The following is a 26,593-nucleotide window of genomic DNA, read 5'->3' as shown; positions in this document are numbered from 1 at the left end:
TTGTGAATGCCATATTTTTCTTTGTGTTGGTATACAGATTTAGTATTTGACCGGACAATCATTCATCGCTGCCATTGAACGTATTTTGAGTTGTGAGCCTTGTGTCTACCCCCCACCCCTTTCCTGAGAAGCCTTGGACTGCTCAACCTGCACTAGCACTGAAAGTCAAGTGTTGACCTTTGCCCCTGCCTGCAGGGCCGGTCGCTCCACACACCGCGCAGCTCCCTCCGTGACTGCTGGGACCCTTGACCCCCCGCTGCTGCCTCGCACAGCCGTGTGCCTGCTTTGCCGTTCCGCCAGCTCTCTGCCGGTTTGTGCCCCGTTTTTGTATTCTGTTACTGTGCCTGTGCCCCTGATTGTAAATTGTTGTGCCTTACTGTGCCTGTGCCCCTGATATTGTATTTCGTTGTGCCACTGTGCCCTTGTATTTTCGCCGCCCCAGTGTCCATTTCCGCCGCTTTCCCCGTCCCCGCCGCTGCTCCCCTGCGGCCCGCCCCCTTTTTTCCTTGTAACCCGCCCATTGGCCACCCCGCTCCCGCCTCCCAGCTGCTCCTCCCTCCCACTTGGCCATTTATGGTGGTCGCCGCGCGGTGGTGAGCTGTGACCTTTGCCCCTGCCTGCAGGGTCTGTCGCTCCACACACCGCGCAGCTCCCTCCGTGACTGCCGGGACCCTTGACCCCCCGCTGCTGCCTCGCACAGCCGTGTGCCTGCTTTGCCGTTCCGCCAGCTCTCTGCCGGTTTGTGCCCCGTTTTTGTATTCTGTTACTGTGCCTGTGCCCCTGATTGTAAATTGTTGTGCCTTACTGTGCCTGTGCCCCTGATATTGTATTTCGTTGTGCCACTGTGCCCTTGTATTTTCGCCGCCCCAGTGTCCTTTTCCGCCGTTTTTCCCGTCCCCGCTCCATGCCGCTGCTCCCCTGCGGCCCGCACCCTTTTTTCCTTGTAACCCGCCCATTGGCCACCCGGCTCCCGCCTCCTCCTCCCTCTCACTTCGCCATTTATAGAGGGCACCGCGCGGGAGCGCAGCGGATGTGCAAATGGTGCGCCGAAGGCGCGCCAAAGGCAAGCCCGTCTGTGCCCGTCCGCCGCCTGGCCTGCGCCCAGTGCCAGGACCCCTGGCCCCCGACGATTCCAGCCCACCCGCCGGACCTACGACGCGGCAACCATCTACGCACTCAACACCGGCCGTATCACCGGCTGCCACCGAGCAGCCCCAGGACGCACCCACCCTTCACCTGCCAATCCTGCAAGTTCTCCTGCATCCGGACCTGCACCGCATCCGCCAAGCCGAGGACCAGCAGCAACCACCTGAAGTGCATCCTGCTCAACACCCGCTCCGTCCACAGACACGCTGTGGAACTCTGGAAACTCCTCGACACCACATCACCTGACGTCGCCTTCCTCACGGAAACCTGGATGAACGCCTCCTCAGTGCCCGACATCGCCATCGCCATCCCGGATGGATACAAGATCACCCGGAGGGATCGCGTCAACCAGACAGGAGGAGGCATCGCCATCGTCCACAAGGACACCATCCGCATCACGACCAGCTCCGACGACACCCTCACAGCCGCCGAACACCTACACTTCCAGATACACACCGACCCCAGGACCACCCTCAGAGGCACACTCATCTAAAGACACCCGGGACCACGCACACAATTCAGCGAAGACATCGCCGATTTCATCAGCCCGCACGCCCTCCCCTCCGCTGACTACATCCTCTTCGGGGACCTCAACTTCCACCTGGAGAACAACAACGACCGCAACACCACCACCCTGCTGGACAACCTCACCAACCTCGGACTCAAGCAACTGGTGACCACCCCCACCCACTACGCCGGCCACACGCTCGACCCCATCTTCTCCTCCAGCAAGGACATCGCCTTCAGCCACGCCACCGGACTACACTGGACGGACCACAGCTGCGTCCACTTCCGCTTCAGAAGGACCACGATCCACCACCGCCCACAACAGGTCCCTCGCAGATGCTGGAACAAGATCACAGCCGACCAGCTCGCCACATCCCTGAGCCAGAACCCTCCAGCCAGCTCAACGAACCCCAACCAAGCCGCCAACAATCTCACGAGGTGGATCAGCAACAGCGCAGACGACCTCGCCCCACTGAAGACCCCCCACGCCAGACTCGGCACCAAAAAAGCATCATGGTTTACCGACGAACTCAAGAGCTCCAAGAAGAACTGACGAGCCCTCGAGAAAGCCTGGCGCAGAGACCCAACTACAGACAACATGACCACCCTCAAGCTCGCCACTCGAAAATACCACCAGCTGATCCACACCACCAAGAAAAAGGCATTCAAGGAACGACTTGACGACAACGCCCACAGCAGCAAGGAACTCTTCAACATCGTCAAAGAGCTCTCGAACCCCAGCGCCGGAGACAACGACATCACCCCATCGCAAGAACTCTGCAACTCGCTCGCCTCAGTCTTCCACAGCAAGATCGCAGACATACACAACAGCTTCAGCACACAACCGACGCACCCTACGACCGCACCTACGCCCCCCACCACCACCATCCGCGCCTGGACCCCGGTCAACACCGAAGACACCATCCGCACGATGAACTCCATCCACTCCGGATCTCCAACCGACCCCTGCCCTCACCACGTCTTCAACAAGGCCGACTCCGTCATCGCACCACACCTGCGGGACATCATCAACGCCTCCTTCGACACCGCCACCTTCCCAGAGAGCTGGAAGCACGCCGAACTCAGCGCCCTACTGAAGAAACCATCAGCGGACCCCACCGAACTCAAAAACTACAGACCCATCTCGCTCCTTCCTTTCCCTGCCAAAGTCATTGAGAAGACCGTCAACAGACAGCTGGCCGCCTTCCTCGAGACGAATGGATCCCTCGACCACTCAGTCTGGCTTCCGGGCCAACCACAGCACTGAGACCGCCCTCATCGCAGCCACCGACGACATCAGATCCCTGCTCGACCACGGAGAAACAGCGGCCCTCATCCTCCTAGACCTCTCCACGGCATTCGACACGGTCTGCCACCGCACCCTAGTACAACGCCTCAGCAACATCGGGATCCGAGAGAAGGCACTGGAGTGGATCATCTCCTTCCTCGCCGGAAGAACCCAGAGAGTCCGCCTCCCCCCGTTCAGTTCCGAGGCCACCGAAGTCATCTGCGGCGTACCCCAAGGATCATCACTCAGCCCCACGCTGTTCAACATCTACATGAGCCCCCTTGCAGCCATCGCACGACAACACAACCTCAACATCATCTCCTACGCCGACGACACCCAGCTGATCCTCTCCCTCACCAACGACCCCGCCACCGCCAGAACCAACCTACACGAAGGGATGAAAGACGTAGCCGAGTGGATGAGGAACAGCCGCCTGAAACTGAACTCAGATAAGACGGAAGCCCTCATCCTGGGATCTTCGCCCTCCGCCTGGGACGACTCCTGGTGGCCCCCTGCACTGGGCAGCGCACCCTAAACAGACCACGCACGCAACCTGGGCTTCATCCTGGACTCCTCCCTCTCCATGACCAGACAAGTCAACGCCGTCTCCTCGTCATGCTTCAATATCCTCCGCATGCTACGTAAGATCTTCCGGTGGATCCCCACCGAAACCAGGAAGACGGTCACCCAGGCCCTCGTCACCAGCCGTCTGGACTACGGCAACTCCCTCTATGCCGGAACCACAGCCAAACTTCAGAAGAGACTCCAACGCATCCAGAACGCCTCGGCACGCCTCATCCTGGACATCCCCTGACACAGCCACATCCCCAAACACCTGAGAAACCTGCACTGGCTCCCCGTCAGCAAGAGAATCACGTTCCGACTCTTCACCCACGCACACAAAGCTCTCCACAAACAAGGCCCAAGATACCTCAACGACCGCCTGACCTTCTACACCCCCACCCGCCAGCTACGATCGACCAGCCACGCCCTTGCCGCCGTACCCCGCATCCGAAGAGCCACAACGGGAGGAAGATCCTTCTCCTACCTGGCTGCCAAGACGTGGAACTCCCTCCCCATCCACCTCCGCCTGACCCAAGACCACCTCTCCTTCAGGAAGCAACTCAAGACCTGGCTGTTCGAGCGGTAGCGGACACCCTTCCCCCAGCGCATTGAGACCCTACGGGTGAGTAGCGCGCTATACAAATGTTTTGATTGATTGATTGAAGGGGCACTTGGGCCATTTGTTCAGGATCTACATTAAGTCAAGCTCAGAGAAATCGAAAGTATAAGATCTCAACCCCCAAGGTTAGGCCCAGTAACTCCTACTTGCGCTGTGACCCTCGGAACAGGGTTCTGACAGCATCCATGCTAGTTGGGCTTGGGTGTGGTAACACTGTTGGTTAGGGGAATCTCCAAGGGGACTGGAGTATGGCTATGTAACCTCTCTAGTTGTTGGGGGTTGTCTTATGGTTTGTAGTCTGTGATGTTAGTCAAGCTCTGGTAGTTTGCAGTGTCTCTGTGATGATTTTGATTATCCAAGTATGCCCAGATCTCTCTCTGGTGAATTAGCTGTCTCTCTCTGGTGGGTAAGAAGTGCCTCTCTAGTTTGTTGGGGTTGGAACTGTCTCTCTAGTTTGCTGGGGATCTCTCTGGTAGTTGTGTGGTTTCTCATGTTGTTCTGTGATGGTTATCGTGAGAAATTCCCATGGTAGTTGTGGTTATTGCTAATTAGTCTGGGGTGTCTCCAGTTGTTTTGGAGGGGCTGTCTCTCTGCTTGTTGAGGGTCACTTGGAATTTGAGCACCTTGCTAGAAATTACTCTAGTCTCTTGGAATTTGAGCGCCTTGCTAGAAATTACTTTGATAGTTGGAGTGTCTTTCTAGGGCTGAGTAGTCTGTCTGGGATCTGAGGCTAGATGTCTCTCTGGGGTCTACTGAGTCTTTCTTGGAGTTGCCGGTTCATCTGGAGCTTGCAGGATCTCTGAGGCCCTCGATGGGTGGAAGTGAAGTCATTGTGACATTGTGATATCTAGGTGGCTGAGGTAGTTGTTGGGGGAGAGGGGGTCTCCGGTTTGTGATTGGCTTTAGTCGTATAGAGGTGTGGTTCTAGTTGCCGGGTGGTTGTTCAGGAGAGCTTTTAATTTTATTGTGGGGTCTTTGTGTCTAAGTCATGTGGTTAGGAAAGTTACTCTTTTGATTGCAATGTTGTTCTCATGGCTTGGAGTATAATTGTAACTCGAGAATTCTCTGGTGGTTGTGGAGGTAGTTTTGGTGTATGGGGTCAGGTCTCATAAGCTCTTTTTGTGAGAGGCATCATATCGAAGTCTGTAGAAGTCTGCAGAGCTAAACCGAGGCAAATAAACATGTGGCTCATGATATGAGAGGTATGGTTTAAGGAGCTTAATGCAGGGCTTTGCGTTCTGGCAGCTGTAATAAAATACACGCCTTCTCATGTTTCTCCTCAGAGGGCCTTAAGAAGTTATTCTCTGGTGGAAGCATGGCGTCCAGCCGTGGAGCCCTGGTCACTGTGGGACAGGTGAGGGTCTCTTCTTGAATACCCATCTACATTTGCTTGCACCCTGTCTGCCACTTGGCATGATTGCTTCTCCTTACAGTTTAAATCGTTTCACCTGGTCCCCTTTACTCTCCATCATCTCCTTTATTTACGCTTCATCTGCTTCATTCTTTCCTTATTTATTGTATTTTCCTTTCCTTTGCATTATTCCTCTTAATTACTGTTTCTGATTGATTTATATTTTCATTCTTCCCTTTAATGTTTCTTCCTTTCCTATCAAAACTCCTCTAAATTCTTCCTGATAACCCTCCCTCTCAGTTACCCTGTTCCTCTATCTCCTGTACTCCAGTGTGCTTTCTCACTCCACCTAAACCTCTTCCTTATCTCCTTATAGCTGGCATGCTATGACCAGGCTAAACAGCTTGTGTTGACCACAGGAATTATGTCAGACAACATATTCACTCATTTCCTGGCCAGCTTCATCGCTGTAAGTATAAGGCTTGCCTTTTTAACTGACATTTGTATGACATGAGATTTGTAGCTCCCTTTTTTTAAAGTAACCTTCTCGTGAGTTGTCAGGGAATGCCTGACTTTAAGAGAGTTGTGCAAGACCTAGTGTTGAATTTGGTAGTAGTGTTATCTTTCTATTCTGACAGGTTACATTCTAAATTGAGGTTTAAAAATAATTTGATCCTGAACTCTTCGAAATGTTCTTCAGCCTCAGGCTGCCTTCAAGTTCTAAGTTACAAATGTTCCTCCTGTTCCCATGGAAAAATGAGGATGACCTATTTATGTAGTAAGGAAAAGGAGAGCGGCACACCTGCACTGCAAGCCTTTCCTACATCTCTAATGCCGCTCTCGTTATGGGCGATGAGTCCCCAAGCTCTGTTTGTTTTCCACCCATGAACGTTTCTTAATATTTGTCCCTGTAATCAGTTGGTTCACAACGCACCACGCTGTGGCCTTTTCCCCTCCACTACAAACTGAAGTTGGATCTCCTTTGAGAATCTTGCACTGTTGGTAAGTACCAAGTCTCTTTCTTTGGGTGTACAGTGCAATAAGCGTCTAGCCTACCTCCTTTTTTGACCGTGCCCAAATGTTCTGTTGCTCCTTGATGGGTTGTAAGCTGTGCATTCAGAACCGGAAGTAGAAGAGTTTGTAACAGAAAAAGAATTTTGGGCAGCGTTGTTATTTTGAAGCTGCAAGGCTGGCCAGAAAGATCATCCAAATGCGAAGATGACAGATCCTGTCCATCTCTTTTACAAGCAGGGTAGAGGCAGCCTGCAATCTGCTTTACGATGGGTACTATATAATCCAAGATATGCCATAGTTGCGATACTCCACTGGAAAGGGAACCACGCCATCGTCAATGCCAACTAATTTTGTGAGACCGAGGTGTTTAGGAGCTAGGATTTTTTAATGTGATTTTCATTCCATAGACCCTAAAGCAGTCTTCTAACTTTTCAATGCAGTGCATTAGTAATTCATCAGCCAAACATTTTTTCCTTATAATTATTCTATAAACTTTGCCTTTCTGAATATAATTAATAATATAAACATCGCCATTATGTTCAGTTATCCCTTATACAAATGCAATCAAATACATGACTGCCAACATGCCAGTGGCAGCCTGGACTCCCTAAAAGTGACGGATATCCATAGTTTTACCCTTTATCTGAAACTTTGGGATGATCTTTGAGGGTTATTTGGAGCGCTCCAACACACACATTGACACCTATCCCACAGGACATCGTTTTCTTTCACTAAAAACACCTGTTTAAAGCATGCTGGTTGTCTCTGTTCTCATGGGACATAATCAATGCGCCTCCTTGGTGCCCTTCCTGAGATCGTCAAGCCCCAACTCCCAGGGGACCATGCCCCCGGTGTTTATTCAACTCTTTCACCAAGGCCAAAACGGAGTCAATAAGTGCAACCAATATACAGGGCCGGACTGACTACCGGGCGTTTTGGCATGCTGCTGAGCTGGGGGCTGATTTCACTGCGGTGGGGGCTGATTTTGTTGATGGAGACCTGCGTGTGCGTCGCAATAATTAAAGCAAAACGAATTTCGTTCAGTACACGCAGGTCCCCATCAACGAAATCAGCCCCCAGCTCAGCAGCATTCCGAAACGCCCGCTAGCCAGTCCGGCCCTGACCATATATCCTTCGCCAACATGGTGAGAAAGGGAGTTTCCCTGTCTAGCTTAACCTCCATATGTCTCCATTGATGTGCATTTTACCTTCCAGTGATTCCATAGTGAGTGACGATGAGAGGGGAAAATGGACACACCTGCTTTGTCCCTGTTTGGATGACTAGTTGTGATGAGGAACCTCAATTGATTCTGACCGTTGCTGTAAAATCCTTTCATCCATATCAAATCCATTCCAGAAAATACGGCCTGGGCTGAATGCTTTGAGGGCCCTACCTAAGAACTGCCAGTGCACATGATAAGTTCTTTTTCAGCATGGAATGAAAGCAGCAAGGCATTGTTTCGAGTTCTCTTTATGTTATCTATCATACATAGTATTTTTTTTGTTTCATCTACACTGTACCCCTGAAGCAAAGCCCAGCCACCCGACTCCGCACGATTGACTCCCACCCGGCTGTGAGGACGTCCGTAAATACCTTTTCTTTCACATATAGTAAAGATATTACTTAAGAGCTGTTCAGAGATGATACTTTGTCAGATCGGGGAATATGGCCCATAACATAGGACATGGATCAGGTCTCCGAGAAACATTTGAACGAGTTAAAATAGGGGCAACAATGGGGCTAGTTGTTCTATAAAACTGTTGCGTAAGACTGTAACAGCCTGTCATCTTACCTGTCTGAAGTTTTGCTATTCCAGATAGAACGCCTGCCAGTTTCGTATATTCTTGTAAAAGAATCTTTATATACCTGTCAAACCTTAGAACAAAGCTTTTACCATTAAAAGCTAAAAACACTTGACTATGCCTTTAGTTTTCTCCATGTCATTATGTTGCGAAATGGTATTATATACAGCACTTAACATCGGAAAGAAGATGTATTTGAACCAATTTGTGACCTGTATAACACCCAGTGTCATGTTATTAAAATACCATGGCGGGAAAATATGTTGGCGAGACTTCAAGGACTATGAAACTAATGGAGCATAATTCTGATATTAGAAACAAATATGTCAAATCAACTGTGGCGAAACAGTATATGGCAATGAAACAATGTTAGCCAAATTAGATTTTAAGTGTTGGAAGTGGTCAGCAAGTCCAGAAAACGAAGCGATTTTCACAAAAACAATTTACAATGAGAGCTGAGTGGATAGAATTTCTACAATCATATGTTCTAAAAGGGTTAAATGAATGCGTTTCTCATAGTAGCTTCCTTTAAATAGTATTTACAAATGATTAGGAGGTTGAAAAAATCTCTTGGTTCGGAAACTGAGACAATGGGGCATTATAGGAAGACTTTCCAAATTCCAGTGAACATGAAGGAAAGACTATATGGCCTAAAATTGGGTCATAACTGTTTCATTGTTTTTATATCACTTTTCAGCGTTTAATATTGTAGATTGAGATTGAATATATAATCGGTAGTTGTCATTGGTGCTGATTGATTGCTGAATAAAATAAGAGTTTTGTGACAGTGACGTGCCCGACATTATTAGGATGCCGCAGTACAACCATGTCTTCAAAGAGAAACGTTAAGGAAACGTGGGGAAAGTTGAACTTAGAGCAATGTTAATTAAAGATGCTGGGTACGTTAAGGTTACTAAATTCATGGTTGCTGCATGAATTGCTATGTCGAAAGAAGGAGGAGGCCCCATGACCGATCATTACGCGATATCTTGGTTGTTGTTTATTTTTGGTTTTATTGTCTTCAGTGAAATGCCGCTTCCTGGAAGATGGAACATCTATCCTGAAACATGCCAGGAGGTACATAAAAGATAGCGCTGTAAATATATGCAAAATTTAAGATCCAGAATTGCAAAATTTAAGGAAATCAGTGAATATTTTGTAGATGAAAGCTTAAATTCTCCTCTCTTCACCCTCCTCGTGTACAGCAAGTTTAATACTGGTATTCTTTTCTTTGAGGAATTGAGGCAGCTGGCATTGAAGCTTACAGTTTTAACCATTGCAAAGTGTACTAATATTGCTGTGCCTAGAGCTATATGGGCAGCCTGCGCACCCCAGATCTGTTTTTCTTTGCGTTAATAACTCTTCTGCAATTCCCTCCTTTTGCTGTGCAGTAAGCCTATGAAACCCCAAAATAAAATTCTACCACAGTCTATCCCACAGAACAAAACAACTTTACCTTGAAAACACCTTTCCATTCCTCGTGGAGTATACCAATATAAACTTCACAAATTCTGACTCACGACATGCATCTCTTGTTTTTACCCCAGGCATTCATAACACTTAATGTTCACATTACTCATAAGCATGATTATGGGTCTCTTTCTTCTTGTAAATATATCACAGAGTCCTCTGCTGTAGATCTGAGTTCTGTTTCTGGCTCAAATCCTTTAGACTTATCACCACATCTACCTTGACTGCTACTACTGACTTTGGGGACAATCTTGTCTTCTTATCAGCTGCTCTCACTACCACTGCCTTATCGCTTCTGGAGTAACTTACTGTTATAACCCTTAGAGTCAGGATCTTTCAGTCCCAGGATTTTCCCAACGTCTAATTTTCTGGCGATGGTGCGTCTCCGGTTCCATCGTACAGTGATACAGATGGGGCTCCACGACTTAAAAGAAAGTCTCTATTATCTGAGATAGCCTGTGATCTGTTTAAACTTCTCCTTCGCAGAGTTTATCTTGCCGATTCGTGACACAATTGGAGTTTGACTTTGTAATATTAGCTCTCTTTAGCTCCGACTAGATTCATCAACTCTTCCTTCTTGAATATGTGGTTGCTTCTTAAGGCGCATGGATGGGCACCATTCTTGGTTCTTTGGAAGCCACTTTGTGAATACACTCTACTCATAATGGAGGGTTTTGGGGCCTGTCTTTAACAGAATGCAGCATGTCACGGATGAAGCTATGAGTTTCTGATGGATACTTATAACTGCAGATTCCCCACCTTTTGAATATTCACCAGGCATTACACTGGATCCGGAACCTTTGAAGCACTATCCCTGTGCACCGATAGATGGCATCATGCACCAACATTGTTCTGCTTCAGGAGTTACATGCGGAACCTCATATAGGTACCACTCGCAAGCGTTGACTTTTAGTTCCTTTCTATCTGCGCCACCAAATGGGGATCCGGAGCTACCCAATATCTTAGAGGTGTTTTTTCTCAGAAATTCTATTAAAACTCCAGCGTGCAAGGGAAAATTTAACTCCTAAGACTTCAGGGTTTAAACTTTGTAAGGAGTGTTTCAAACAAATGTCTGTGACCGACATCTGTGGTTAGGGCCACAGCACGACTCCAAGGCCTGGAGTGACTGCGCCCTGCTGAATATTAAGGCCACACAGAACTATGAGGCGAAGCTCTATGCTGTCCAATACCAAAAGATTCCATGCCATAATCAGTCGTAGTTGATGGGAAGGACCCTTTCCTTCTCCTTTAGTCATTCCTGTGACCAGTCATAGTCATTGGGTAAGTCAAAGAAAAAGCAAATAAAGATCAAGTGGGGCTCTGCCTTTTCCCTCCAATTGCAAACAAAAGTGGGTGTGAATGTGTCACCTGGTATCGCTTCTGGAGCAGTTCCTCTTTGGAGCCGATTTAAGCCAGGCTACATGGGATGGGTATGCGAGACGTGGGTACCTTGCTCACTGTGCCACTGGATTCAAGTTAGCCTGGCTGATGAAGGGTAATACCCAGAAACCGGTCCCTGGATGCTTGATTCCGGTCCAGGAAGGACCTAGCTTGGCAGCTTGGTCTGGACTGTTCCCATGAGATACAGGGTCAACTGATTTGCATATGGATGGGTCTAAACTGGGATGTCATGGTGAGCAAAAAAACAATGGATTTAACCGAGATCTCTTGACTGGGGGGGTGAATGTAAGATTTATTCAGCAGTCCGTCCATCAATTGTTTGCGTAGCACTTTTCACCCTAAGTGGGATGGGTAGTCGCAGACGTGGATCCCTTGCTCACTGGATTCAAGCTAGCCTGGCTGCTGAAGGGTCATACCCAGAAACCAGTCCCAGGACGCTTGTTTCCGGTCCAGGGAGGACCTAGCTTGGCAGTTTGGTCTGGACTGTTCCATGAGGCACAGGGTCAAGAATGATTTCCGTATGGCTGGGTCTAAACTGGGGTGGCATGTTGAGCAAAAAAACGATAGATTTAACCCAGATCTCTTGACTGGGGGTGAAGGTATGATATATTCAGCATTCCGTCCATCGTTTGTTTGCGTAGCACTCTTTTTATGCCATAGCAGGACCTCAATTTGGTTCTTATGTTCTTGATGTACGCAGCTGTTCTTTGAGGTTGCTGGCTCTTAAGACTGCGCCTTTTCCATTGCTATTACTTCTGCACACTGTCAGCCAACTGCAGACGTTGTTTGTACAACCACCATATGCCACCTGTTTTCCATTCTGGCTGGTGCTTGGGACTCTGGCTCCCTTTCTGCCAAAGGTGGTGGTGCCTTTCCCTGTGGCGCAGTTCATCACACTGCTGCCTGTTTCTCTCCACCTCATCCCTTTAAAGAGGAGTGCTTCACCTGCTGCACCCCAAGATAGTCTTTAGCTTCTCCATCAGTCAGACGAAAGAGCACCGGGTGGACATCCAATTTGTTATTGGATTTGCTGGTTCAGAAATGAACCCTTTCAAGATGTGTTGTCCTCTGCACCAATTTGTCCTGGCAGAGAAAACACTGCTAAGAGCTTTTGGGCTTATTCCACCGGAGCCAAAGTCACCACTAGTGTTCCAGTGCTGCACCTCTACCTGGGTGTCCATCAACATCTTCATTAAGCAGGCTACTGTGTTGCAGGGAGGGCAATTTTGCGAGTTCTGCCCTGCTTGACTTTCTTATGCAAAGTTAACTCCTCAGTTTTACCACCTTTCAGGAGGTATTCATTTAATATCTATTCAAAAAGTGATGAATTTGCAGTTAGAAGTGTCCATCAGAAGAACACACACGTAACTTATCTTTGATAGTGCTTCTTCTGGTGGATACGTTATTATCTAACCACATATTCCTCATCACTTCCCCTCCCTGTCCTGTTGAGTGGACTGCTAGGTGTTAATAATGTTCCATGTTAGTTCTGCACACTGTTAGTGTTGGAATTCAGATTTAAACTGACCTCCATGCATAGGTGGGACGAGGCTGCAGCACAGTCCAATGGTGCCACCTACTGGCATGGTAGAGCAATTGCTGGAAAAAGTTCTGGATCCATTTTGGCTTCTCGAGGGAATTCAGGTGTGGAACCTATGGTTTGATTGTGTATCCATCAAAAAGAGCAGTACCAAAGGGAAGTTACTTGTTCACCTGTTCTCTCCGGTCAGCATCTAAACATATTTATTTAAACAAAGCTACAGTTTTTCTAAAACACCTAGGACTTTATAGAAATTACCTTTTTCAGCCTCAGTTTAGAATAGTCATATGCTCTGCGTAATCCCGCGTTCTAGTGGTTGGTCAGGCTACATGCATAAAAAGTAACAATTCACTGTGGTAGTCGGCCTTGATGGTATATATGAAACGCTTCATGACTTCAAGTGTAGCCCATCAATGCCCTCGGTCCGACCAGTATCTCATTCCGTTTGGGATGTTTTCAACTTGGAGACATTTCTGCACAGATAAATCAACAGGAGTCTCCAGTTCGGCCATGAACTGGCCCCTTTTCGGACCTGGATCTTGACTGTTCCTTTTCTGCTGAGAGTCGCACCGGATCAGCATATGTGTTCTTTAAGGCTCCTTGTCTTCACCAAACATCTTCTGTACCTTTTGTTTAGCCTTTTGATCTCCTAATATGCCCATGTCTTCCAGTTGTATTACTTTGCTGATGATACCCAGGTCAAGGTATGGCCCTTACACCAGTTACTTTTAGAGATTCCTTGATTTCAGGGTAGAGTGGATGAGAATGAACTCTTAAGTAAGTACCAACAAAAACAAGTTTTGGTGCTTAGGGCCGGCGTAGATCTCTGAAACACCACAGTCTGGCCTTTACCACATGTTGATTCCCCTTTGACTATTGCGCTGATAAAAAAAAAAAAAATAGTCAGTGATTCCAACTGGACAAAGACCTCATCCTTGATACGTAACTAAATGGTAGAATTAACCAACTTCTGTTAGCTAAAGCTGTTCACATAGCTCCTGCTCATTATTCCCCTTGACTAACAGGGGCTTACTATAGCAGCACCCTTCATCTTTGGTTTCCAGTTACCAAGATCCATAGGCGGTGTGACGTCAAGAAATTTGATCACGTCTTTGGTGCACAACACAGCTTTCATAGTTGTCTGGTCAAACAACTCCTCTAATTTAAGACTCTCTTTCTCTCTCTCTGTCATTTTATCAATGTGACCCCGCTTTTTCAGAGGACAAATTCGGACCCTATAAGATTGTGTTAGGCATCTATATTTCTTCTGTCATTTACCCATTTTACGAGGCTTAGTTCCTTCATTATTAATGTCATTGGAATTCCTTCCGTGACGGTACAGATCACCAGCCCTTAATAAAGTCCATCTTTAGCTTTTTCTCTTGGTTGTCGGCCTCTGCCTAAGCAGTTTCTCTAGCCATGCTTTATTGTCAAGAAGCCTTGGGTGCATGAGTACTTCACAGCTTCAGACTCCTACTCATAGCCATGCATTGTTTTTTTACATATGGTATCTCACAAACGCAGGAAGAAGATAAGGGCATTGCAGTTGATTATGGCAGCAAAGCTCTGAGCCTTTCCTTCTTGGGCGATGGCTTTATAATTATTCCTTGATGATCGCACTTTCCTGTCGTAGATAAAAATGGAAAATCTTCCTTTTCTCAAGTGCATCATATTTGCATGTTATTGGGGGAAGTTTGTTTGTAAAGCCCTCCTTGTTCAAAGCATGGAACGTATAGCAATTAGAAGGATTACAATTTTTTATAATTGGCTCTTGGAGAATTAAAATTTGTATGTCTAGCTTACCAATTCTCCTCAATATTCTCCGGAGTTATTTGCAGGCTACTGTGTTTACTTTTGGTGCTAGGCTTCCTACTTCTGGGTTCAGTAGGAGTTCTTAGTCTTCTTGCTGTACATTTTTTTCAAGAGTTCCCTTGGTGGGCCTTTGGCTGGGGTACATTTTAAGTCCCAAGCTAGTGGTTTGTGCTCCTTGCGTTCAGGGGCTTTCTACCAGGTTATCAGGGGTCAGTGGTTCCTTCATGCTTTTAGACACTGTATCTTTCTCCTTTGTATCAGTCAAGGTCTGTGTATTTTCTTGGCCCCCTCTGTGTTCGGGGACTTGTGGGTTTTTTTCTGTCTGTTTTTCTCCTGATCCCTCCAGACTGTGGTGTTGCGGTTTGGCCTGGTCTTAGCTTGAATTTGTATCCCCGTTCTTCTTGGAACGTGACATTCTTCTGCCAGAATATTGTTTCTGGTCTTCCTTGTTTCCTGGGAGAGTCGCTTGTCTTAACTTGGTGAAGTGTTGCTTGCTAATTCCTCTAACACATGCTGGGTCCTTTAGCTCCTGGTATTCATTTATTTTATTTATTTAAGAGGTTTTATATAGCGCTGGCGTCCCCCTGACATATCAGAGCACTTTACGTTGGAATGACGATAGTACATGGATTGCAAAACAAATGGTAACAAAATGTAACATTAAGATATGGTAGACTTAAGGTACAAAATGAGTAACATATCTTGATAATGATCAAAGTGAAAGGATGACGTTATTTACAAAAAAACATATGAATGAAATAATTACAAATTGATAAACAATAAAAATAGCTAGACTCCTTTTTGACAAGGACAGGTGGTGAAGTGTTAGGAGAGAGTTGAAAGGGGGGACGCAAGAGGTGAGGATGGGTACTGTGGGGGAGGGTAGGTGGTGGTAGAGTACAAGAAGGGGGAGCGAGAGAGGAAAGGTAGGAGATTGAAAAAAGGAAGAGATTGTGCGGCAGGTATGGAAATAGAGTGATTATGGACCCCAATATTTGTTGAGCAGGTGCATTTTAAGGTCTTTTTTTGAAACTGATGTATGAGGGGTTAAGTCATAGGTCCTTAAGGAGGGCATTCCATATGCTGGGGGCCTTACTAGAGAAGGAGTGAGATTGTGCAGCTTTCTTTTTTAGCAGAGGGGGGACAAGGAGGAGAGAGTTTGTGCTTCTCATCAGACGGACACTGCCAGCTTTTCTGAGTTCGTGTCAAAGGCGGAGTGGGGTCTTTTGATGGAGGGCTTTGTGAGTAATTCATGCTATTTTATTGGAGGATCTGCCTTCAATAGGAAGCCATTTAAGGGTCTTTAGAGCGGGCAAGATGTGGTCAAAACGTTTGCAGTCCATTGTAAGCCTAGCCGCTAGGTTTAGAACAGATTTGAGGGGGGTCAGGTGAACCTTGGGAGAACCGGAGAGAAGGGCATTACCATAGTCGATTTTCGAGAGGACTAGGGATTGTACAACTGATTTGAAATCTACGGCTGGAATGAAGGGTTTGATTTTTTTGAGATGTTGGAGTGTAAACAGTGTTCCTTTTGCCGAGTTTTTTATGTGGGTGGTGAGCGTAAACTTAGTGTCGAAGGTGATGTCGATGGATTATACTGATTCGGAGAGGGACAGTTGACAGTTTAGGGCATTAAGGTCAGTGATCCATGTTTGGATGGGTAGAGGGTTGTTTTTAGGAGAGAAAAGAAAAAAATCAGTTTTATTAGGAACAAGTTTGAGATCATTGGAAGAGAACCAGGTTTGAATATTGGTCAGGACAGTGTTGAGGTGCATTACATCAGAGTGGGATTTAATTTTATAGTATCTTTAGTGGTAGTTTAAGTGCTGAAATGGTGCATATAAAATCTTCCACTGTGACCTTTCTTAGGCTGGTTGTGTTGCCTCTCCATGCCACCTTTGGAGTTGTGAGGCTGGCGGTGGCCTTGGGTGTTGTTTGCTATTACCACAGGTGATGGCTGTGTTTTAGACCAATGCTAGGAGGTTGACAATATTCGTATTCTGGGAAGTTGGCTGCTTTCTATCTCTGTGCGATGCAACAATTTACTCCACATCTCTCCTCGTCCTAATAGGTTTTTTGATGATGTTTTACCTCTGTCACTGTGGACCGCAGCCTTGTTGTGTCCACTGCTTGTTCTGTCATTCAGAATTTCATTTATTTGGTTATTTGTTGCTTTTCAGTCCGCAGACTTTGATGTGCTTGGTATATTCTTATGTGGTAAAGACTGTGACGAGGAAGACTGGACAAGATGTCAATACCACATTTACCATCACTCCAAGTCTGCCTCAACCTTGCCGCAGTCCCTCTTCTCCCAGTCTGCTTCCAGCTGGACTTGGTAATTTTAGACCTTTCTGGTGGCTGATAGAGCTTCATGGGAAGTGAGGAGTAGCAGCCATGGGCAGCAAAACAGTAAAATAACTTTCCTAAGATTTTAGAATTAAGGATTTATAAAATGCTTGTCTTGTGATTGAGGACTCAGCCTCAGGTGTTGAGGACTGATGGCTTCAATTGTAAGTAATTGGGGCTCAATAGGGTGCTGAGCCAGACCACAAAAAAAAAGTTTATTCCACCCTATCCAGGTTGCGTTGTTCGAAGTTGCACAAAATTGGCCTAACCGCCGTCTAAATAGAAAGATATTTCATACAGCTACACAAGATGTACTCCGTACTGACTAATCTGTTGAGTTTTGTTCACCAGTGGAACTTGACACAAGATTTGATACTGACATTTTCAGTCAGAATAAAGTTCCTTTCATATAAAAAAAACACTGGACACAGACCTCTGTCTTCACCCTAAAAGACAGTGGAGGACTTGAAACAGAGTTTAAAAAAAGATATTAGGAATGATGCTCTGGCCAAGGATGGTGCCTGTAGCTTAGAATGGCAAACTTGATGGTATTCCTGACTTGGTATCACATAGAGGTTCCAAGAGCAGGAGGGGAGACAGAGGTACAGTCTGAGGAGAAAGCTGTCCCAACTGCATCTGGACAGCACTGGGTGCATGTAATTATATCCAAAGATAACAAACCTCGATACTACTGTCTCTTCTAAACATAAAGCTTGTGATCTGTGTCTGTAACATGCCTTTTATTGACAACACACTCTTCTAGATTAATGTGACAATGCCATGGTGACAGCATTGCCACATGTGATGTACAATAACTGATGGGAGTTGTTGGGTAAAACAGTACTTTCCAGGGAAAACTGCTCTCTTCGACACAAAGGGCAAAGTTCTAAAAGATATCGTACCCCTTCCCATCTCCTAGCCCTTTTGGAAGCCGTAAGAAAGATCATATTTTGCATCACTAGGCATGTATGGGACGAGGTATATCTGCAAGAGAAGTAACCATGAGAAAGGTCAGACTTAGCCATGGAAACTCACATACAGAGCATCCTACTTTAAGGAAGATGTTACAACCTCACACTGCATTGCAAGGCATAAAGAGGGAAATGAGATCTGGGCAAAGTCACTGGTGGTTTCAGGGTCCAGTTTGACATTTGACCCCTAAAGCAGTGGACCATGAAAAAGAAGTTTCATATAGCCACACTGCATGGGTTGTATGACAGAATCTTGTAGTCAGAAATATATGCTGACAGATATTGTTCCCTACTAATTGTGTATAAAATGTTGTCCAAATGGGTGTTGATTTCTTATTATAACTCCACTGGGGAGCTTTTATGTAAAATGCATTTAGGACACAATTTGTATGTTGGTTGATATTGCTACTGTGATGTTCTGGTACTATACCCACTGCCTGACATAATCCCCACCACTCAAGAAGGAAATGATCCTGACTCGTGTATATCACATACCCCCATACACGCAAAGGGCCAGAAGTGAGGAATGAAAGTGATGAGGTTTGTGTGGTATTGTTTGATCTAGCCAGTAGGTTTTCAGCTTTGATGTGAGTTTGTACATTAGGAGATGCATGGGAACTCATGCAGAGTTGACTTGTCTCACATTTCTTCATTTCAAGTCTAGCCCAAGGTGCATTTGCATCATGAGGTGCAGAATCCCCACTCAGTGTTCCGCTCCCTGTCAACTAGAATTTTGTGTATGCCCGATATCCAACTTCTGCTACTTAGCAGTTTACTTGCAAAGTTTTCCATGGGAGTTCGGTATCTTGTTGCCCCAGCCCTAATTTGCAGATGTAGAACCCAATGCCTTAAGTGCTGATATTGAAATCTGTCTTTTAGTGATGTAGGTGTAAATGATGGATTTTCAGGTATTGAGTCCTCTTGCTCCATGGGGCTTTCATGATTTTAGTAATGGCAAGTGCCTTTATACATACCCATATTAAAGATTGCAAATCTCTATGTAAATGTCAGTGCCATCCTCTGGTATGGCCACTGGCAATGTCTGGAACAGATATAGAAGGTGAGGTAAAACATTCATCTTCGTGACCTGATGTATGCCCTATTGGGAGATATACTGAGAGTACCATATTTTTAAGATCTATCTTGGTTTGACTCTTAAACTCCAACCAGTAAGCATTGGACCATTTCTCAAGTTTATTCGTTTTATTGAGACCTGGGTATTTAATCAATTTTTTTTTTAATAATTATTTTTTGAAAGAACATAGGCATGTTAACAATCAAAGCACAGCATTGCACAGATGTTCCATAGGCAGTATGTTTTAGAAAACATCAAAAGCTCATGGCACAGAATAAGAAAGTTGTCATTAGGATTTACATTTTACTCCATATCAACAGCATTTTCATCGGAGTTCCCAGGTGGTTTGCAGATGTCCCATCGGTATGAGTTCCAAGGCCCCCAAATGTGCGACCATTTCTTCGGACATCCCCTAGAGACATAAATGGGGACCTCCATCACCATACACCAGTCCATATCTCTGGCCCAGTCCGCGACGGTAGGGGGATTCGGGGCTCTCCACATGCGGGCAATATTTCGCTTGGCCACCATGTAGCCGAGGATAACCCAGATTCTCTCCTTTGTGGTGAGGTCCATGGGGCCCCATATGTTTAGTAAGATCAATTCGATGTTGTCATGTATCTGCTGCCCCAAGACCTCCTCCATCATAAGTGTCGCCCCTACAATTTTTCTGAATTGCAGCACATTCCCAAAGGGTATGAATAAAGGTGCCCTCCTGCCCACATTGTCGTGCGCAATCGCTAATCTTGGCTGTAGCACATGTGGGCCAGCGAGTGTCCGGACAGGTATGTTCTATGAAGGATTTTCAACTGGACCAGCCGCAATCTGGAGGAGATAGCTATTTCGCATGGAGATGCCACTGCCGCCTGTCATTCCTCATCATCCTGCCCAGCCACATCGTGGTCCCACTTACATCGTAGATGGGTCAGAGGATCTGGCGTATTATTCAGGAGCTTTTTATAAATGAGTGAGATGGCCTTTTTAGGCAAATCACTGTCGAGAATCCTGTCCTCTAGCGGCGACGATTCAGGGAGATCCGCGCCTCTAGGGAGGACTGCAAGCAGAGCATGCCTAATTTGAAGGTACCAGAATCGCTCAGAGAGGGCCATTTCGTAATCACGCTGCAAACGGGAGAATGGTAGGACCTCGCCCGATTTCCAAAGGTCCCCAATATTGGAGATCCCAATGACATCCCATTTATCAAAACCCAGGGAATGTGACAACCGACCCAGTTGATCACAGTGCCAGGGCTGCGTAGCGCGAGCGAGTTTACTTTCCCAACCCAGGCTCCTATTGGCGTCCTTCCATACTTGCACGGCGTGTTTAGTCGGACCAGAAAGGATGGGCGGCAAAGATTATTTTTTTTATAGAAGACCCCCTCGAAACCACCTCCAGGGAGAAGCCATCAGTCCATCCGAAAGGCCGGGTCGTTGTACCGACGATATCTGCATTGGTTGTAAGCTACGAGTTGCGAGGCCCAGTAATATTTTCTCATATCCGGGAGCCCAATGCTGCAGTCTAACCATCCCAGCATGAGTTTTCGTGTCGCGATGTGGGGAGGCTTACCTTCCCACAGCAAGTCCCGCACCGCCGACTCAAGTTCTTTGAAGTATGACACCGCAACCGGGAGGGGCATATTCTGCAGCGCATACAACAGCCGGGGGAGGGACATCATCTTAAATAATGCTGCTCGCCTAGAAGAGTTAAGGGAAGCGATCTCCAGTGATGGACGTCGGATTTCAGACGTGCAAGCGGTGGCCGCAGGTTAGCATCATGGAAGCGAGCTAGGTCCTTGGATACCGATATTCCCAAGTATTTAAACCAATCTTCGGCTTTCTTCAGCTGGCAGCCCCGGGGGAGTCTGGGCCATTGCCCGCTAATAACATATAGCACTGATTTGGACCAACTGATCCTATAGCCCGCTAACTTGCAGAATACGCGAAATATGTCCATTGCTACGTTTAGGGACTTTGCCGGGGAGGCCAGATAAATCAGGATATCGTCCGCAAACAACGATATGCGGTCGTCCCATCCATGAGTCCATCTCAGGCCCCTGATAGCTGGGTCTTGACGGATCCATGCCGCCAGGGGCTCCAGAGCCAAGGCAAAAAGGCGGTGAACGGGGACAGCCCTGGGTATTTAATCAATTTTGATGTGCATTAAACTTGTGCAATTTGTTCAGTTTGTGTCTCTGAAAAGATTACATTTAATATTTCAGATTTTAGTGCATTACTTTAAACACAGACACTTTTTCAAACTCTTAATATCTCTAACCGTGGGAGGAGAACTCTGCTCTGCCCACGGAGTTTGCGGACATTTGCCTACTCCGCGTTCCACAGGGGGCGTAGCAGAGCTACGCGGAGTTTCACGTAGTTTGTGCTCAACTCCGTGGCCCTCCGCGTAGCCCCGCTACGTCCACTACACCCAGGGTTAAATATCTCCACTATAGCGCCAGAGATGCATCGTGATCAGTTAATGTTAAAAGAATGTTGTCTGCATAGAGACATGTCTTATATTGATCTTGCCGACGGTATGCCTCTGCTCTCTTATGCGGTCATATTTGTATTGCACAGGGTTCATTTACCAGGTCATAGAGGCGGAGAGACTAGGGGGTTAGCCTGTCTGGTCTCCCTATGTAATGCAAATTGTTTTGACTGTACACTATTTACTCTTATTCTCACTTCTGGCTCTTTATAACCTTTATCTTGGCATCCACATTAATTTTGTGTAAGACTTTTTCTAAATATGCTTAGCTGACATGGTCGAAAGTCTTTTCCACCCCAAAACATAATAAGATTGCTTGTATTCAAGTACACTTCACATTTTCCATTAGATGCACCACCCGTTGTTCCTTCCTTGCCTCTCTTTAACAAATCCTAGCTGGTCTATGTCAATGAGGTAAAGCAATTTCTCTGCTAGTCTGTAGGCCATTATTTTGGCAAAGGGCAGTTGGTTAAAAGAAAAAAACATCTTCTTGGTTCCTCCTACGTTTGTGGCTCAAGGAGATATCAGCACATCTCATTGAGGTTGTGACACCAGTTTCATCATCAAAGGAGTTGGAAAAAAAAGAATAGGCTCTGCTAAGTTTGATAAAAATGTTTTAAAAAATATTAATGTGTAATGGTCTGGCCACACGACTTTCTTCACCTTCATGACTTTGAGTATCCTAAACAGTTCTGTTATATTTATAGGTTATTATAGCTCTTTCTTCATACCTGGAGGTAGAGTTAGCATCTCTCAGGTGGCCAAGAAGACCCTGATCTTCTCTACGAGTACAGTCCCTGAAAAACCTTCCAAAGGCATGTCTCTGCTTCTCTTCCCAAATTGGCCATATTACTTCAGATGTTTTAATATGTTCCGTAAGGCCCTTCATATCCTCAACTGTTTGAGGAAATAGAGATCATGCTTTGCTTCCCCTCTCAGAGATTGCATGACCTAAATTTAATAGCATATATTCTGCTTGTTCACCCGAATTATGTTCAGCCGGTGCTGTTCTCACTGTAGATGTCACTGAGGTCTGTCTCTCTGGCAGTGGCTGCGTATGATTTTAGTGTCTGGTAAAGGTGGATGTTCACTACGTATACTAATACCCCTGTCACAATCTGTGAGCACTATCTATGTAAATGCTATCTGTGCCACTGTGTTCATCATGAATGTTAATGTTGCATGTGCCAAGGTTATTGGTTCCCATCACAGTTGTTATGGGTGAAGGTTTCCACTCTGAATGTCACTAGTTTCTGTGTCATCTGTAATGGTGTGTGTGCCCTAGATGAATAGCATTGTTTTCTGTGTCACACAGCATTCCAGGACCACCTGTGCCTATTTCTTGTACCATCTGTCTCTTGATGATTTTTCCCTTCCTATTTAGGGTGGATGTGCCACATTCCTGTGCCAACCCATGGACGTGCTTAAGACTCGCCTGATGAATTCCAAGGGGGAGTACCGGGTAAGTGTGCGAACAGAGAGTTAATGCCACTTCACTATCTGCTCCCTCAAACACATACTATTACAGGAACTGTGAGTGCCTCCCCACCTTTGTCACTCTCACAGTGCTGTACAGACACTGCAAACACCACAGTAGCATTAGTTCCTACAAGCATGTGCAACACCCACACTGTAAGTGCAGTAAAACAATCCGCAAGCACACAATGTAATTACACCCCAGCTTCCCCACACTTGAACAATTGCAGAGACCCTGAGTGCAGCACAACCTCTAGCATTAACTCGCTCCTGCACAAATACCTCGAACATGGCAGTGCCTTCATTGCTCACAAGCACACTTACTTCTACGCACTTAACTGCTACAAAACTGCAAATGCAACCTCGCCAACCGTTCACATAGTGCTGCAACCCACTAGGAGCGCAATAACACATTTAGTATCCTCAATGTATGGAGCCAGAATGGATGACTACTGGTGGTTTAGAGCATGCTAGTGAATGTGGAAGTCTGACCTTTAAATTAAGCTCTCTGTTCACTGTATCTTCACTTCTGGCAGTTTTCTATCACAGCAAATCTTCCAGAACATTGTTATGAACAATCCATAGTATACGTTGTACTGGAACATCAGAAGATCTATTGATAAAGTAAAGCATCAATATAGAGTAAAACCTGCACACAGCGTTACAGGGATAGTGGCTCCAACCACTGTCCAAGAAAAACCTGGAATGTATTTGGAAGATAACATTTCAGACTGACAGCCAAGATCTTGCACATGTCTTGTGCTTGATACCTGCTCATTTCACATGTCCCTCACCTCCTCAAATGGTACATATGTGCTACCTCCCCTCACACACCCTTCCACTATAATAATCCTAACTTTAAAAGCTAAATGTGCCATTGTGTTATGCACACATCATTTTGTAACAATTTGTTTTTTAGCAGGTCTAACTGTAGTTCACATTCTTTGGAGAATCTTGCCACCTTGTGTTGGGCACAGCTGTTTCAAGTTGTTTTCCTTTTGAAGTTTAAGTTTCGGTTTCGAGGTGACTTGTGACTCCTCCCTAAAACCTACAATGCGCTAGACAAAGACTCTATCTCACACGTTCTCTCCCCCCCCCCCCCCCCCCCAAATCTGGTTCAGATGTGCATTCAAAGGTCTTGGGCCGTTGAGCTACGAAAGGACAGTTGTTCTTCTCAAACACTGGACTCTCCCCTTACGACTAGAGAAGACACCACCAGATAAAGTCTCAGAATCAAGTCTGGAGGTTTTCTCTTGGAGTCATGCCATATGATGATTCATTTGGGGAAAGAGTGGGGCGGTTATGGAGAACATCCCCTCACAGTTTTGTCCCAAGTGTGCATAGTATCTGTAACCTCTGGTTACCCAGAGACCACGACGAATGGAGCTATTTCACCTGCCAGGCCTTCAAAGATAAAGACTCTTCAATATTGGAGGGCATATCGATGAGTTCTTTATAAGATACAGCACCGAAGTTGTCCATCACCATTGATTTTCCTCTACGATGAAGGCTTCGTAGAAACCTACTCTGTTTGGGAGAGGCAAGGCCCAGCCGGTATCTCAGTGTGCCCAGTGAAATCTCCACCCAGGACACAGACTGCATTGTAAACCTCCACAGCATTTACGCCATCCGAGGATGATCCCTCCGAGCTTGACCCAGACAAGAGTCTTGAATCCAGGCTAAGCACCAGGGCTGCAAGCCCTGAGACTGCACTGAAGAGGCCTTGACTGCCACCCAACCACTGTCCCCAAGCCCTTTAGACACCACTAGCCCACCTCTGCTCCAGAGTGCAATGAGCTCACGGCCCAAAGCCTTAAAGCCTAACCAGGCCTTCTCGACCTGAGGCATCAATTTACCGGATTCGAAATTGAAATTGACTCGAAAGTCTACTTCTAAACAAGTTTCAGTGCAAACCTCAATGTTGAGTGGACCAATTCCTTCTGTCGAGCTGCCCGAACAGCCTTATGTTAGGTCACAAAAGATGTAACTCTATTCTCGGACAGGACAAATGCTTGTTCATCCATCACAGCAAGATGTAACCCTGGCACCTACAAAGAAGAGGAGATTAACTTTTGAGTAAGCCATATCTGAGAAACTCGTCATGTTTCCCATTCTTAAGTAACACACAAATATCACCCTAAGCACCCAATCCTGTACTTCTGCCAAACCATGTCCTCCCACCACCACACTCAGCAGCTCTCTTGACTTCACCACATCACTTACCTCACACTGACCCAGGCCAGGAGTATAAGCTAGATTCCCAAGACCCTTATTACGAGCCAGTACCCATTAAAAAGTGAGGGGGATCCTAGTAGGACTATGAGGTGGACCTCCAGGAGGTTCCACCTTCACTGTACCCAGTACAGACTTAATCAATGGATGACACAATAACTTACCATGCGGTCATCCAGAGGACTGAATTTCACCATAAAGCAAAAATGCATGTCATTGAAGAAGAGGAGGATTTATTGATGGAAAACTTGTCTTATGAAGAAGTGTCTGACCAGATCTTGCACCTGCTGAAGACCACGACCAAGTGTGCGGCAGACCATGTGACAACAATGCTGGTAAACTTTGGAATCGAACTAAATGTAAAGCTGATACCTGACAATCGGGTGTCAATGAGATTTTTATAATATATTGTGGCCCAACCCCCCAACCAATCACACAAGACCTGTCGTGGTGAAACTTAAAGAGTCCCTGCTAGGAGGAAAACACCTCAGGTCAGTGGGTCTTAGCAGTAGTCCAGTCGGGCTTTTACCCCGAATTTCAGCCCTGACCCCCAGAATACCACCCGCCATTAAATCCTTTGCCAAGGCAACGTCAAACTTCTTAAAGAGGAGATTCAAGTACTTCCACAAAAGGGTGCGATAGATGTTGTGCCCCAACTCCAATTGGACAGAGATATGTTCTCACTTTACTTCATCATTCCAAAGAAGAACGGATCCCTCCGGCCCATCCTAGATCTAAGGCCACTAACCCCCAGATTCATCAAAGTCCTGTTTTGCGAGTCCTTAATAGCGAATTTTAAGGAATCGCTATTAAAGACTTGCAAAACGGGATGCATGTAGGAATCGCAATATTTTTTGCGATTTCTACTGCTTCCTTATTTGCGATTCGCTAATTGCTAATCGCAAATAAGGAATGGCTTTCCCATTCATTCCTATGGGACCAAAGGCCCATAGGAATGAATGGGGAGTCATTCCTTATTTGCGATTAGCAATTAGCGAATCGCAAATAAGGAAGCGATTTTAAGGGTGCCAGGGTGTCCAAAGGACACCCTGTAGCACCCCTGAAATGGTAATGTACACTGGTGTTGCGCACACACATGTCCAAAGGACATGTGTGTGTGTAACATAAAACTTAGAAAAATGCACTAAAGTGCATTTTTCTAAGTTTTTGCTATTTACCACGTAGTTAGACTTCGCGGTAAATAGCGGCCCCAGATTGTGAATTCGCAATTTTAAAATGGTTCATGAATTGCATTTAAGGAATCTCAAATTGAGATTCCTTAAATGCAATTATTCGCAATTTAGCGATTTCTAGAATTGCGATTTTTGTATTTGGGATGATGAATCCCAAATGCAAAAATAGCTCTTGCAAAGGGCCAGATTCTCAGAATCTGGAATCTGGCCCTTTGCGAGCCGATTTTGGCTTGATGAATCTGGGTGTATGTCTTTACACCTTGTCGGAGCACTTCCATATGACAACCCTGCATGATGTCAT

The 26,593-nt window shown here is 46.2% G+C and overlaps 1 protein-coding gene across 1 annotated transcript in view; it reads left to right on the top strand.

The window, feature by feature from the left end:
• Positions 1-26,593, top strand: part of SLC25A10 (solute carrier family 25 member 10) — a 189,879-nt gene that overhangs the window by 150,792 nt on the left and 12,494 nt on the right. Inside the window, exons 7-9 of the mRNA XM_078653836.1 lie at positions 5,408-5,478; positions 5,852-5,944; positions 22,776-22,853. Coding sequence (XP_078509962.1) covers positions 5,408-5,478; positions 5,852-5,944; positions 22,776-22,853 — 242 coding nt within the window. The remainder of the gene's footprint in view (positions 1-5,407; positions 5,479-5,851; positions 5,945-22,775; positions 22,854-26,593) is intronic.

The sequence above is a fragment of the Lissotriton helveticus genome, chromosome 7, assembly GCF_964261635.1.
Source record: "Lissotriton helveticus chromosome 7, aLisHel1.1, whole genome shotgun sequence".
In the NCBI taxonomy this organism is placed as follows: Eukaryota; Metazoa; Chordata; class Amphibia; order Caudata; family Salamandridae; genus Lissotriton; species Lissotriton helveticus.
The sequence above is the reverse complement of the archived record's forward strand: the minus strand, read 5'-3'. Positions and strand labels throughout refer to the sequence as shown.